The 14,099-nt window shown below is 33.9% G+C and overlaps 1 protein-coding gene across 1 annotated transcript in view; it reads left to right on the top strand.

Moving 5' to 3' along the window:
- LOC149420840 (pyrokinin-1 receptor-like) overlaps positions 1-14,099 on the top strand; it is a 144,271-nt gene that overhangs the window by 85,932 nt on the left and 44,240 nt on the right. The window contains exon 2 of the mRNA XM_089635130.1: positions 7,965-8,071. Coding sequence (XP_089491256.1) covers positions 7,965-8,071 — 107 coding nt within the window. The remainder of the gene's footprint in view (positions 1-7,964; positions 8,072-14,099) is intronic.

Raw genomic sequence — 14,099 nt, 5'->3', positions numbered from 1 at the left:
ATTTTTTTACAATCGCAAACATTAACAATTTATCTATGTATACAGTCAAAACTAAAAGCGGTTATTTTAGGTATATTCCACATTTTCAAACTCGGTGATCTTATATACACGCATTTAGTTTTTTTTAACATTAATAATTAGTCCTACATCATGGGTTCATTTGAAAAGCTCGTTAAAGTCTCTTTGTAAAGCTTGAATAGCTATTAAGAGATTTTCATAGCTATTAAGGTTTTTTAAATTAATTGTGCTTCAGGATTATTTATGGTTAGGTTAGGTTAGGTTAGTCCCATAGACATTGTGAATATTGCAAATCTTAAACAAACAATAAAAATAAACAACAAACACTGCTACAAGAAAACGTAATAAAAAAATGACAGCTACTTACAAAATATCTACTTCGTATGCCTGGTAGGGTGTGTGAGACCCACGCAGACTTTGACGACCTTTGCTTCCGAGGGCAGCGTGGATAAAAATAACTTCTCTTCACATAATGGTGGAGTGACTTATTAGCGGCAATATTTGCACACAAAATGTAAATAGTTAGACCTGGTTTAATATGCTCTGGGTCTGTCAGACCTTACCAGGCGTGTGAAGGGTTAAAAAGTCGGGACGTTGGCACTGTCATCTACATAAATGTGATATCATGATATTTATGAAAATTTCTTGAATGTAGTTTGGTTATTAAGATTTTTTATTAATTTTTTTTCTGTATATGATACGTAAAAAAATTCTCGCTTCCCAAATAAGTGAAAATGTGTAGTATGAAAGTTTATGATAAAAATGTAAAGGAGCTCTTTGAAACGGTATAATGTTGCAATCCAGATCGGATATTTAAATTAAAGTTATAACCATTTAAAGTCATCTAGTTTGAGGTATGCAAATATAGTGAGGTTATTCGTAACCCGGTAACGTTTGTCTGATGAATGGAGGTCATAAATGGCTTTCATATTTTACAAACCTCATAAAACCAACCATTAACACATTGATCAGGTGAAATAGATTGTTTTATAGTTCAACACAAGAGGCCCTTAGGATGAAAATTAAATCAGGGCCAATTTCACTTTTGGGAGTGCTGTGTGAAGAGGTTTTTTCATACGGGCACCCCTGCAAAGTTACCAAACGTTGCAAACCACTTGAGGTGACCTGTGGAAAATGTGTTGGTTATCCAATAAATTTTCTTTTGGAGTAGAAAAATGATAACATTTTAAATGAGTAAATTAAATTTTTAATTAAGTGTCACCTGATAAAGTTCCCTCAATCTTTTGAATTTTAAAAAAGGGTTTCAAAAGACGTTGTCATTTGACATCAACTTGAAGCCCAACTTTTTAAAATAATAAATAATGTTGTCAACAAACTTTAAAAAAATACTTGTCAGAACTTCAGCTTCTCGGAGACCTTGTTTTTATTATTTAACAGGTCAATTGTTATTTTTGTTGGGAAAACCATTTACATATTTTCATATTTTATAAAAATGGTTTATAAAAAGATCTCAAAGTTTTAAGACTCTTCTTGTAAACTAGGAGTAAAAAGTATTAACTTGATTATACTGAATATAAAGAACTTTATATAATTTGGTTTCAAATTGCTTAATTATCATGGTAGATAAACTGCTAAACAGTTTTATGAATCATCTTATTTAAATGTTTGTTTTGATGGACACTTAGGCGTGACAGCAGGGCGTAAGTATTCAAAAGAAAATGGCTTTGAAAGGGAAAAAACAATGTTAAAAACCAAGCGACACGTTAAACAACAATTAATAAAGTTTTCCAAACAACATTCAATACATAATAAATATTTAGACATACTAATATAATAATGATTTAAGGGGGTGGCAGATTACGCTACAAGCTCAAAGCGTTTTATATAACTCCATATCGTTCGCCAAACAATTCCATACAGACCTGTCGCACCTAAAAAGATGATGTGTTATAAGTGTGGGCGTGGCGACGATATGCGCCGTGATCTGCTAGCCAGGCATATTTGAAAATTTTGCGACCCTCTCTCTAGCCATACGCAGGAGATGGGGTCGGAAAAATTTACGTATGTAATTACGCGGCTGTCATCTGTCAATATGACAGATCCCATACAAAGAAATGATATTCCTCGGCAGTTCCCCAATTTATCTGACACCCTCTTCTGAGGAAGATTATAGCGTAGTGTGTCACACCTACATATAATACTATATGCCACCCCAAAGTTTGCACGTATAATATAGCGTAATGTGTCTAAGGCTTTATTTTCATTTTAAAATTTGACCAAATGGTAAACTCTTCTTAATATTAATTGCAGGTAATGTCATATTTGGAAGCTTTTTCAGATATGACGGAGACGATATTGTTACCCAAAAATAGTTGCGTCAACATTAAACTGAGAAAAATCTTTTACAAACTACATTGACCCAAACTTATTATAAATACAAAGGCGTGTTATGTTCATACCAATCGAAGAATAAATATAGCACATTCCTGTTTCTAGATTTTGAATGGAAAGATACATCAGATTTGGTTTTTGATTGATAATGATATGTGCACATCTCAAAAGTATAGGAACGCATTTTTTTCACAAAATAGAGTCTAAAGTGACATGTTTGTTGCGGTGCGGGCGTGTTTGACTGACGGACTTAAGGGCGATATTAAACGCAGTAAATCTTAAGTATGTTCACTGGACTTAGTTCAGTGAAACCACGTGCGATGTCGCAGTAAAAAATCTTCTTTTTTTAATTCATCTAAAGACGTGAAAGCGTTTGATGAGATACTAAAGAAATTGTTACGTTAACAATATTTAATAATTGTTGAATTGGAGAAGCCCGTTCTATTTTAAAATACTTGATTTTGCAGATCTTTGTGTTGCCAACCCAATATATCAGGGCACACAGCCAAAATAATTTTCAAAAGAATTTGAGGTAACATTTTTCTGACTTCTTCTAATCTTACATCTTCAATGAAAACATGAATTCTTTTCCAGTCTCGCATTATGAATAAACATAGGTATGTAGGATATATGTAAGTACAGTTTGCTGGAATTGGTTGTTGGCTGCAAGACCTAAGAATAACGGAGATTTGGCCTTGCACATCTTGAACGGAAAATACGCTTTTAGGACTTTAATATCTTTACAAGAGATCTCCGAGAGCCAGAGAAGAAATCACTTCTTGTTTTGTTGGTACTCCCCAACTCAAGCACGAGAGTTGGTTTTTTTATTAATAATTTTGAATTATAATAATAATTTACTTGATAAATATTGACAGCCCTGTCATCGTCACCAATATAAAATTACATGTACTGACTAGAAACACAAGATAAAAATTTGGTTTATTTACGCAGCGCCGTTTTCGTGAAAAATTACCTCAAGGGCATTCAAAATTCAAATTTCAAAATTCAATCAAAATATTTTTATTAAAAAATAAATACAGCTGACTTCATAATAACTAGTGACTTACATTTATGCAATACATACACAACTTTAAGTCTAATGCATAACTTTCTTCTGTAATACATACACAACGAACTCTCAGACACTCACTAACCAATAGGTTGCATGATCTAGGCAACAAGTTTGGGAGTATATTTTTTTTTCGTAGCAGTTTGTCTAACGAGTTTTTTACATTATAAATCTTATTATAGTGAGTTTACAGTTACATTTTTACAATTATATAAAACAAAAAAAAATACAGAAATACAGTAAAAGAAAATTATGAAAACATAAATAACAATTATAAAAGTCTTTTAATTCGTTCAGTAAGCGAATTCTTCAGTAGGTTCACCAATTTTTTGTTTTGGGCACAGTTTTTAATATCAGAGGGTAACATATTAAAACAACTGGGAATCATATAGTTTAACGTTCTTTTGTTCATTCGTTCATATATATTTGTATGCTTAGGTACTATAAGTCCTTTGATATTGATATATTTAATGACACAATTTATAAAATTAAGCGTAAATGAAATCTACAAATTACAGTAGCATTGGTAATGTAGAATTATTTTTTCTTACTTATTTATAGTATTGTTCTACTTTCTACTTAAATTTGTGTAACTCTTACATTTTACTATGATTATTTTTCTATAATTGAAATCATAGTATATTGGTGTATTCGTGGATCTATTTTGTACTGATTATAATGGATTACATCTACACACATACTGTTATTATTTTCTATATATGTAATAGAGATTTTCTCCTATGTACATTGCATCATGTATTGCTTTGATTTAGGCCTCTTTAATCTCATAAATAAATATGATTTTAAAATAATGGTATGGGATATTGATGAAATGATAAAGCATATAGATAATAAATTATAAAGGCTATGGATAGACCTATGGATAATAATATTACAAAGAATTGTGTTTTCAAAATGGATGAAAGATTTTCAAAGGATGTCTTTTTTGATATTATGAAAATATGTAAAGAGCGATGTATTTAGTTTATCGAGAGTTTATTTATGTTACAGTAAAAAATTATATATATCAAAACACTTTATTTGCGTTTGAAAATATTCATATTTTATTTGTTCTTTTACTAATTTGTTATTAAATAATATTTTATTTCCAAATCGGATTATTTCAAATTGGTTATCAATTTACTTCAACCGTAATACAAGTTTCGTCGTAGTTTCATTTCATAATTTTTATTTTTCACAATCAGAAGGTGAGTCGGGGTTGAATTTCGACAGTCTAAAATGTGTAATCCTCAAGCTACGTACAGTAGCTTGAGGATTACAAAATAATTTCCCAGCACCAAAAACACAATGGAAACAATACAAGCAAACGAAACGTACGGATATATTTAATATTCCAAATCTTTCTACAAAAGATAATAAACAATATTTTTATTGGCGCTTTATGATAAAAAGCTTTTTCATTTATGTCATGTATGATTTTTGCGTTAGTACCGATAACTTTCCTTAATATTTTGAGGGTTTTACAAAAAAGGCAAAAACGAGTTTTAAATGAGATCAAAAATGCTCAAGGTTATTTTTGCGTACCGAATCAATTGTACCCCACAAATAGACTGTAATTTTTAAAGACAAAATTAGAATGAACAATCGTGTTTATCACAAGGAACAAATAGGCATGAGAAGGAGGTCGTTGAGAATATTGTGGCTTCAATTGGAAGTTTTGATGTTAGTCTTGAATGTTGGCACTATAGTCTAAAGATGTACATCGAATATTTTTTCACGATATTAACGATTTTTGTATTACAAATAGTTATTGTTTTACAACATGAACGATCTCTTGATCACTCTCGATAATATACAGCACTTATTCAATGTATGATGATTGGGCTGATAAATTTGAAAGATTTTCGACAATTATTACAAGGGACGATAAATATGCAACGACGAAAATAACTTCAATCAACAGAAGACACTTGTTTTCTGCCTTCTATATTTTTCTTTTTTCGATGGTAAGACCTTTGAGAGGAATAAAAAACAAGGAAAAGAGCAATTTAGGTAGGAACCGGATTGCAATAATTATAAAAGTGTTTTAATATTAAACATTTCTAATAATGTAATAGTTTTTTTCTGGTTTTTACCTTATAAGTTAGTGACAAGTTAACGTTTCTTTTATAAAAAATACCTGTCAGAAGCAAGGCGACCGCTAAGTTAATTTATAAACTCTCAGTGCTTTAGAAAGTGGCAAACTTTGAAGTTGTCGCACTAACAAAGATGTGTTGACGTGAGTTGTGGTTTGAAGCCGGAAAACTATTTTCAAACATTTTGTACTTATTAATATTTGCAGAACGCTACTTTCTCAATTGGTTGAAAATAAACATTATTTATTTTGGGAATTAAATATTAATCTGCAAAGTGTTGCAGCTATTTCACCTCGAGAAGGCGTTGTCAAACAGTGTTAAAACATTTATAGACAAACTTCCCGTAGTCTGTTAAAAAATGTGTTCATTATATCATTCTAGAACGTTTTTACTAATTTTTAAAATATATTATCGAATGTCAGGTTTTAATGATAACTAATTACATTCCCTTCAAAGGTGTCCCTTTGAATTGCTTGCCTATAAGCTTTGAAGCATATTATTTACGTTGTTATTTCCAGTGGGTAATTGATTGAGTCATAATCATTCAACGACACTGAGAGTTTTCCTGATTTATTTTAAATAACGTAGGATAGTAAATATGTAATTATCATCGAAGGAGATGATAATGCCAATTAATTTAAACGAAACAGAACAAGACACATAAAAATGAACGGTGTCAACTAGGAATTAAAGAAATTTTCGTCTTGCCGAGACATCGCCTTTAACTACTCGACCATCGGGATCTAATTATTATACGTCATTTTTGTCGACCTCATATTTAAAATTCCAAAATAAGAATATTATCTTGCAATATTTTGGCATCTTTTTGAATAAATCCAAAGTTCTTTTGTTACTTAGATAGTGTCACGGATAAAAATATCCGATTTTTATTTATATGGGATACGTCATTCATTCATTTATACTTTTTCTAAAAGTCTAAATGAATATCCAGTTTTTAGTGTATCAACTTTTCTTTTTAAAACATTTAAAGATTATTCCAATCAATGTAATAAATAATTGGAGAATAATAATTGAATACTAATAATGCTAAATGAAAAATGAAACAGAACAAGACAAAACATAAAATAACGGTCTCTATTTTACTGCGTCTTGTTTTGTTTTATGTTTCGCTTAGATTTATTTGTATTATCTTTTTATTTAATTCTATATTTCATTGATGGGTATAACCTTCAAAAATTATTAAAAGAAAAGTAATTCCAATACAAATTGAATAATAAAGTATATTTTTAAAATGAAAAATTATATTTGGTTAAAATAACTAAATATATATATTTATCAGAAATTTTATCTTTTGCATAGTTTTTCCCCTTTAGAAATTTCGAACAACTTTCACAACGTTCAGTACAGTAGAGTCAGTATTATGTTAATATTTGAAATATCTAGTGTTATATTTTGCTTTTGTGTTGAGGAATATATTTTTCCCTTAGGAAATCAGCTTTTCAAAAGTAACATTCCATTAAAACCCTTTTTGATAACTTCAACAGAATTGGGATAAATTTACCTTTCGAATGCGTACCTTCTGGTGCAAATTCACCCACACAATTAGCCTAAGTGAAATATCATACACTGTATTTAACTGACAGAAATTTCTTTTTACTCGATTAAAAATGGTTGTAACTGTGTTTCCCTTTATTGTACTCGTATTTTAAAAAAATGTGTTAATATTCATTGTTCACCGGAGCCGAAATATCAATATTAAAATGTTAGAAAAGAGAGAGGTGCTATCGTAATTTAAAAGAGATTTTTAAAATGGTTTTAACAATTATTATTTTAAACATATCTTTTATCACTAAGACATAATAAATATTGTGTCATCGGGATTTGCAAATATTGCAAAGTATTCTGTAAGCGAATTATATCTTCCTCTATATAAATAGGTAGGTTTTTTGTTTGAAAAACGCTCCTTGATCTTTAAAGATAAGAAATGTTGAAATATTTCAGTGATAAAATGATTGAAACAATGAAATAGAAAACTACATAGAACCTCTTCAAATTATCCAGTTAAAAACGGGATTGCAGGCCTTTAACGTGTGAATTGATGTGCTGTCTGATAAACTTTTAGTAAAATACCAATGCATTATCACGATTTCGGAACATGTGTTCATAAAAATAAATTTTCGCATTTTGTCAATATAAATTATAAAGACCAACGCAAGTGCATGAATACAAGTTCCGATATTATTAGGAAACGGCCTTCAATCACGTTTTAAACTGGATTACCAATAATTTGAAGAGATTCTTTAAAAAATTGCAATACTAATTTTTCTCGATGAACAAAAGTATACTAAGCTATCTGGCGTCTTAAAATGTCATATTCATAATCTCTCGGACATACCTAAGAACATTTTTTCTTTCAGCGGTACGAATTCGTTTTATCAAATAATTGTGACATTTTTTGTCTTTTTCAGTTGCAGTGGCAGTATCTTTCTTCCTCTGTTGGGCGCCATTCCACGCACAGAGACTCCTGGCTGTCTATGGAAAGAACACAGATGAGCATAGTCAAACCTTCATGGAGGTAAATCATTTTTTTTAAATCATCAAGAATGAAAACGAGTGCAAACATCATTATTTATTTATTTTCGGGAAATCGACAGTTTACATTTAATCAGTTTGTATATAAGTATTATATAGCTAAAATAAAACCAATTATGAATTTCCTCCTAGTGACTTTACCTCTACTGAGACAGCATAATATGGAATAAGTAAATAAAATTTTTGAGAAAGGAATATGAATTAAAAAATTTATACAAAACAAAAGATTATATAAAACGAAAAATCAACAAAACAATACATTTATAGCCATGGAGAGAGGTTGTAGGTATAAATCAAATCATAATAGAGATATAAACAATAGAGACAAACATTATTCACAAACCATCAGAGAAATATTATTTTATGGACATCTTGTATTTGGTAAGTTCACAACTGAAAATATCATCCTTGGATAATACGCTATTAGTAATTATTGCATAATCTGTTCAGGCAAGAATGTAAGTTGTTTTTATTTTTAAAAACAATTGTGAAAAAATAGTTTTAGTATTGATAATGTATTAAGAATCTTTTCAATTTATTAATATCCCAAAGAGACAAGAAGGGGCTATAAGACGTAAGAATTTTACAGGGTGAGAAGAAACGAGCAAAGGGGCGAGAAAATGCAAAAATATGTAAGAAGATCAAAAGGCGAGCCAAGAAGAGACAACATAAACTGGAAGGAGCAAAAAGATACGAGAAAAACGAGGAAAGGCCAAAAAGAGGCAACGAAATGTAAAAAGACGCAAGAAGAACAAAGGCATAAAAAATTTAAAAAAAAAAACGAAAAATAACGAAGAAGAGCCAACAATAGACAAGAAGATCTAAGAAGAGCTGAGAAGAGGCAAGCAAGGGAAGACATAGAGAAAGAGTTGCTTGTATACCAGTCGATTAAACTTAAACCTTCTTTCTATCCTCAGAGCACATGTTCCAAGTATTAACAAATCAGTGCCACCTGGTGTGCCAGTCGCACCGGGATGGGCGTGCTCCTGGCTGGGGTGGTATAATCGTACACGCCGGAATTTGAATCTGCGACCTCCAGTTTACTAGTCAATAGTCTAACCCCCCTACCACGGAGGCCAAAAAAATTTATTGAAGGAATTACGAATTAATGAACAGGTTTCCTGATAAACGAAAATTGACAAAATGCGAAAATATTCGGATTTCAGTGAACACGTGTTCTGATATCGTGATAATATATTCGTAATTTATTAAAAGTTCATTAAGACACCTGTTGATTCATTCAAAATTACTGCAATCCCGTTTTTAATCGAAACCAATAATTTGAAGAGATCCTTTACTAATAAGCAATACTCATTTTTTATCCATGTGATAAAAATTTTATTTCGATAAAGATGCATTGCGCATTATGTAATATGCAAAAAGTTGGTTTCAGCTTCATTACTACGAGAGAAGACTATTTATATCGTGGGAGATGGAAAAAGAAGCACCTATTTTTATACAACAAAACTCAAAGTTTACCGTGTCAAAAGATAAAGTGCCGTCAGTTACTCTGTAGTGTCGTTTTTTCTCAGGGTTCTGTTTTAATTTAAATTCTCGTAAATTATTTAAATAACCCAATCTAAGAACCTCAAAATCCATTTTCTGCATGCCTCTCGATAAAAATAATTTGCGTTTTTTATATTAACGGCATAAATAAACCATATCCAATAATTACTTGCCACAGAATAACAAGTTATTGTGGCATTTGATCATAAAATGACGACCGAAATTATAAAATAAATACAAGCTTTAGAAGGAGATACAAGTACAAACAAAATATTATCAACAATTATTAGTAGACTAGCCTTGATAGTATAGCCTTCTTGTACGTAGTTTCTGTGCAGTTAAACAGATCCGCTACATCTTCGTACCTAACTAATTACTAATTTCATGTAATCTAGGTACAAGCGAGTGTTTGAAATGCTCAGTCGTGGAATTGTTACAATTAAACAGGGTTTTAGAACGAATAGCTCTTATGGGTATATGAAATTCAATACGATTAATTAAATCATGGCTGTCTTACACTACAATTTACAATTTTGTATCTGAGAGTTTTAATAACTTTATTTTTTTATTAAGTGATTATAGTATGTACTTTCAATGTGTGTTGACTCGACCTCCTAATTGTTCCTAACTCGCTTGAATGAGGTTTTTATACCTCCTTCTCTCCAGCGTTCAGTTTCGCTTTTGCAAAACGATATCGTGCTGGGCCTAGCTAACTCTGAATATTCCCCGCCCCTGTGGTATCGCACACAGTAAAATAAGGCCTACGCTTTGGGGTTGATCTACAATAAATCCCTTAACTTCACGTTGTGTGATTTGTTAATTCGAAGCCCCCCCGCTATGGGGTGGTAGGTATTTAATGTCTCCTTTCTGTGGTAACTCCCGGTTCTTTTTAGCCAAAGCGTGGGGAAAACGTCCATCGACCCTCAGCGAGTTCTACAAGGAACGAGTACGTGTCTCACCTAACTTTCGAATACTGGACCCTATTACTAATCGACCTAACAGCTTATATCATATCTTTAGAATTTCCTTGTATCCCCGCCCTTACCTAATGTCCCCGTGTTTATAAATTCTAGATTGTGACATAGAACCGTACCCCCCCCCCCCCCTCTTGTGTACGGGCTATTAAACCCTTCGTTGAATAGTGTGTTGTTTCCGCATAAGTACTGGGACTCTCTCGTCGGCCTCTGTAACGATGTACTGAAACTAGATAAATGGATTTAGCTGTGGTTAGTAAACTTTGGGTGTTGCGGATGGAAGTGGAAACGAGAGAAAAGGAGATGGGAACGGATTAAATGACGAGAAAAAAAAGGTTTTTTTTTGCAAACTGGGTCGGCACCTCACTGCCCCAAATGAAATGGTCGCTATTCTTCCAAATGCAAAACCCCAAGAACCAATACGTGTCTGGCTTTCCCCGAGGTCTGGTCTAACTTCTTCTTATAGTCGCCTTGACACCTCCGGACCGCTCACGTCAGAGGGAGAGATAATGCACCTGTTGGAATATCCCAAATCACCCCGCCCCGCTTCCTCCAACGGACTACTTTACTGACTGTAAAAGGGGAATTTTCATTGCGTCCCTTATCATGATGCTAAACGCGTGCATGTTTCAAATAGGTTTGTTCTGGTGAGGCTTTCAACGTCCACTAGCCGCCAGGCCTACTATCCACCTCACGAAGGTTGCTGCAAAGGATCTCGAGGGTTTTCCAGTCGAGTTGCATCAACCTCCGGGTAAACCCCGCTTTAGTATGTGTTCGTCCTCCGATTTTGAACCCTCGTTCATCACGCCGACGTCCCCTCCACGCGATTTTGAAAGACTTGGAGCCCGTTCAATTAAACGCCTTCGCAGCGAACCAAGGCCCAAACATTCCAACTTGACATTAATTTTCATACTGCCTCTCGTGTCCTCTCATCCGACCCGGTCCCGCGAAAAGGGATGACCTTCCGAACTCTTCGTGATTCTCCATACAACGTTGACGCCCCGAAATCGCGTGATGAGGAAAGTAGAAAAACTTCTGAGCTGAGGAAGTTGTGTGCTTTCTCAAGACAGCTTACGAACAACATACTCCAACGGTGAGTTCTAAGCCGAGGCCAAAGGTATTCGGGAATTTGTTAGTGAACATATAAGGTTATACAAATATTATTAATTTGATTTTTTTATTTGTTTTGAGCATGAGTTGGTTGCAGCTAGTCGCTTCCATGTTGATTTGAGGTGCCTCTGCGCGGCTGCCAACTCGGTAGAATGTACGACTTTTGTCGTCAGGCACGGACGTCGAGTGATTTATGGGGTCCCTTTCCTTCCTTTTGGGTCGTGTGTCGCCACTAACTGCTTACAAATAAGTAGGTCATTGGCCTCGTGCTAAACACAGCTGTTAGAAGCAAGCAAACAGTTCTAAATGTGATACTATTTTATCAGTTGCAGCCCCATCTTCGTCGCAATTTTAACGTTCTGGAAATATATATTCATGCAAGATCACTCACCCAAAATCGTTATATTACCAGTCCAGTCGGGATATCGACGACATGTACATTAATCCACGTCCAGGGGCTGTAGGTAGGATGTAGAAGCCCCTAAGCCGTTAAGGGTTCGTATTAAATTCGAAATCGATTATCTATGTCACCCGTCTACTCGCCAGTAGGAACTATAACCATATTGAATCTAATTTTTCTAGCTAAAATCCCTACTTCCATACGCCGCCCCGTAGATAGCACATAAATTACCGAATACTAGATTTCGGAATGTTTAAGCGGATCATTTCTTTCAATAGAATATCTCTTCCTCCCTAACCGTAAGTTGATAGTTGACATGCATAGGTATTTGTTGGCCTCCACTGTACCTAGTCTAGATATCTCTCCCTATCGACTATTTTAGAGTATCTAAGTAAGTATTTGCCGAGATCTACCCAAAACCCCCTCCCCCTCCCTAGAACCTTTCATATATTATTTGCCACGTTCACTTCGATTTTTTCACTAAATTCTTATATCGTGTAAACCGTTAAAATCCTTCCCGTGCTCGCAAGGAAAACACTGTCTCTTCAATTTCACAATAAATTTAGAACTTTGTCTTAGCCGTTTTTGTCAGGTCATTTGATAATTATTATGGTTCTCTATTTTTTTTCTCCTCTAATGGCACACGCGTTATTATTAAACGTTACTGCAGTTGAGTTTCATCGTTCTAAATTAGTCCAAACCAAGAGACTCCAACCCGTGAATTTAGTATTGTCTAATTATGAGTCTACCCTTTTTTTTTGGTTGAATCTAATTAAATTTAAAACACTTCAATTATTTCAATTAATATTAAAACCACAACTTCACTATATTTAAAACTCTATCAGTTTAGTTTAAAGATAGCACACCAAACTGTCGCGACGTTAAGTTCTCGAAGCCCGACTCCAACCAAGTTAGAACGAAAAAAGCCCTGATTTCCTCCAAACAACGCTATTTAATAATGTTCTTTCGAATAAATCGACTTAAAATTTGTGCGACTTTCGCCTTTATGAATTCAAGGTTTCACTTCCCGTTAAGTTTAGAATTGCATAACCCCGTTTCAGGATTTTTGGCCCCCGCCTGCCGAGTTGAGGTAGACACCTACCCCCCTGCCGAGACGGGTACAGGCGCGTACTCGGTGGCCTGACTTCCGAGCGCCCTCTCGTAAATGATATACGGCGATGTAGATTATTGCGTAAAATTATTTGATTATTTTTTCTCGTACACGTGTTGTGTCCGTAATATTGGTTGATTTCCGGCCTATAGACTAGGTGTAGCTCATTTCTATATCGTTGTTTTCGAAATCTTTCCGAGAAATTCGCTATTGATATCGATAATATAATCGATAAATTATCCCAACTAACGGAAGCTTTTCACCTATTATGTCCAGCGCTTGCGCAATCCAGTATCCTTCCTTGTGTGCTGCCTTCTAGCATTTGATTGGTGTCTACACGATCCGTGGGTGATCCCAGGACACATATACCTTCCTCTCGGTGATGACATACGTAGGCATTCGTTCCAAAATTTGATTCGACACGTTTTTTGTAATTTCGCCTACCTGTTTTGACTCTTTTCGTGATATCCGCCGCATATCTTCTGGTAATTTTTCGTAACCCATCGCTGTCCACTACCCGAGTCGGTGACACCTCTTCCATCATGAGCTAAACTACCTTTCGGGTTTCTTTTCGATTCCTGGTCCTTCCTTTTCGGTGATCTACGCCCAGTACATCCCTGTTTTTACAGTTTTTTTGCGTCTAGTTTTAGCCCAACCCATATACCCCTTTCTCGCTCCATCCAGGAATTTCAATATATTATCCTCGTAACTTTGTTTACGCGCAAAAAAAGGTCGTAAAATTTTGATCGTTAATCAAAGACTTCGTGACCCATTAACTTTTATGTCTTTTCTTAATTACCCAACTTGCATCTCCCCCGTGTTAATATAATTAGGCAATTTCGGCCAAACATCCCATCTTAAGTTAAAATTCGTGTCCATTGTCAACACTTGAAATAGCACTCAGAACCTC

The sequence above is a fragment of the Hesperophylax consimilis genome, chromosome 9 (assembly GCF_061612785.1).
Source record: "Hesperophylax consimilis isolate HC1 chromosome 9, BYU_Hcon_1.0, whole genome shotgun sequence".
NCBI classification, from domain to species: domain Eukaryota; kingdom Metazoa; phylum Arthropoda; class Insecta; order Trichoptera; family Limnephilidae; genus Hesperophylax; species Hesperophylax consimilis.
This window is presented reverse-complemented; position numbering and strand designations above follow the sequence as displayed.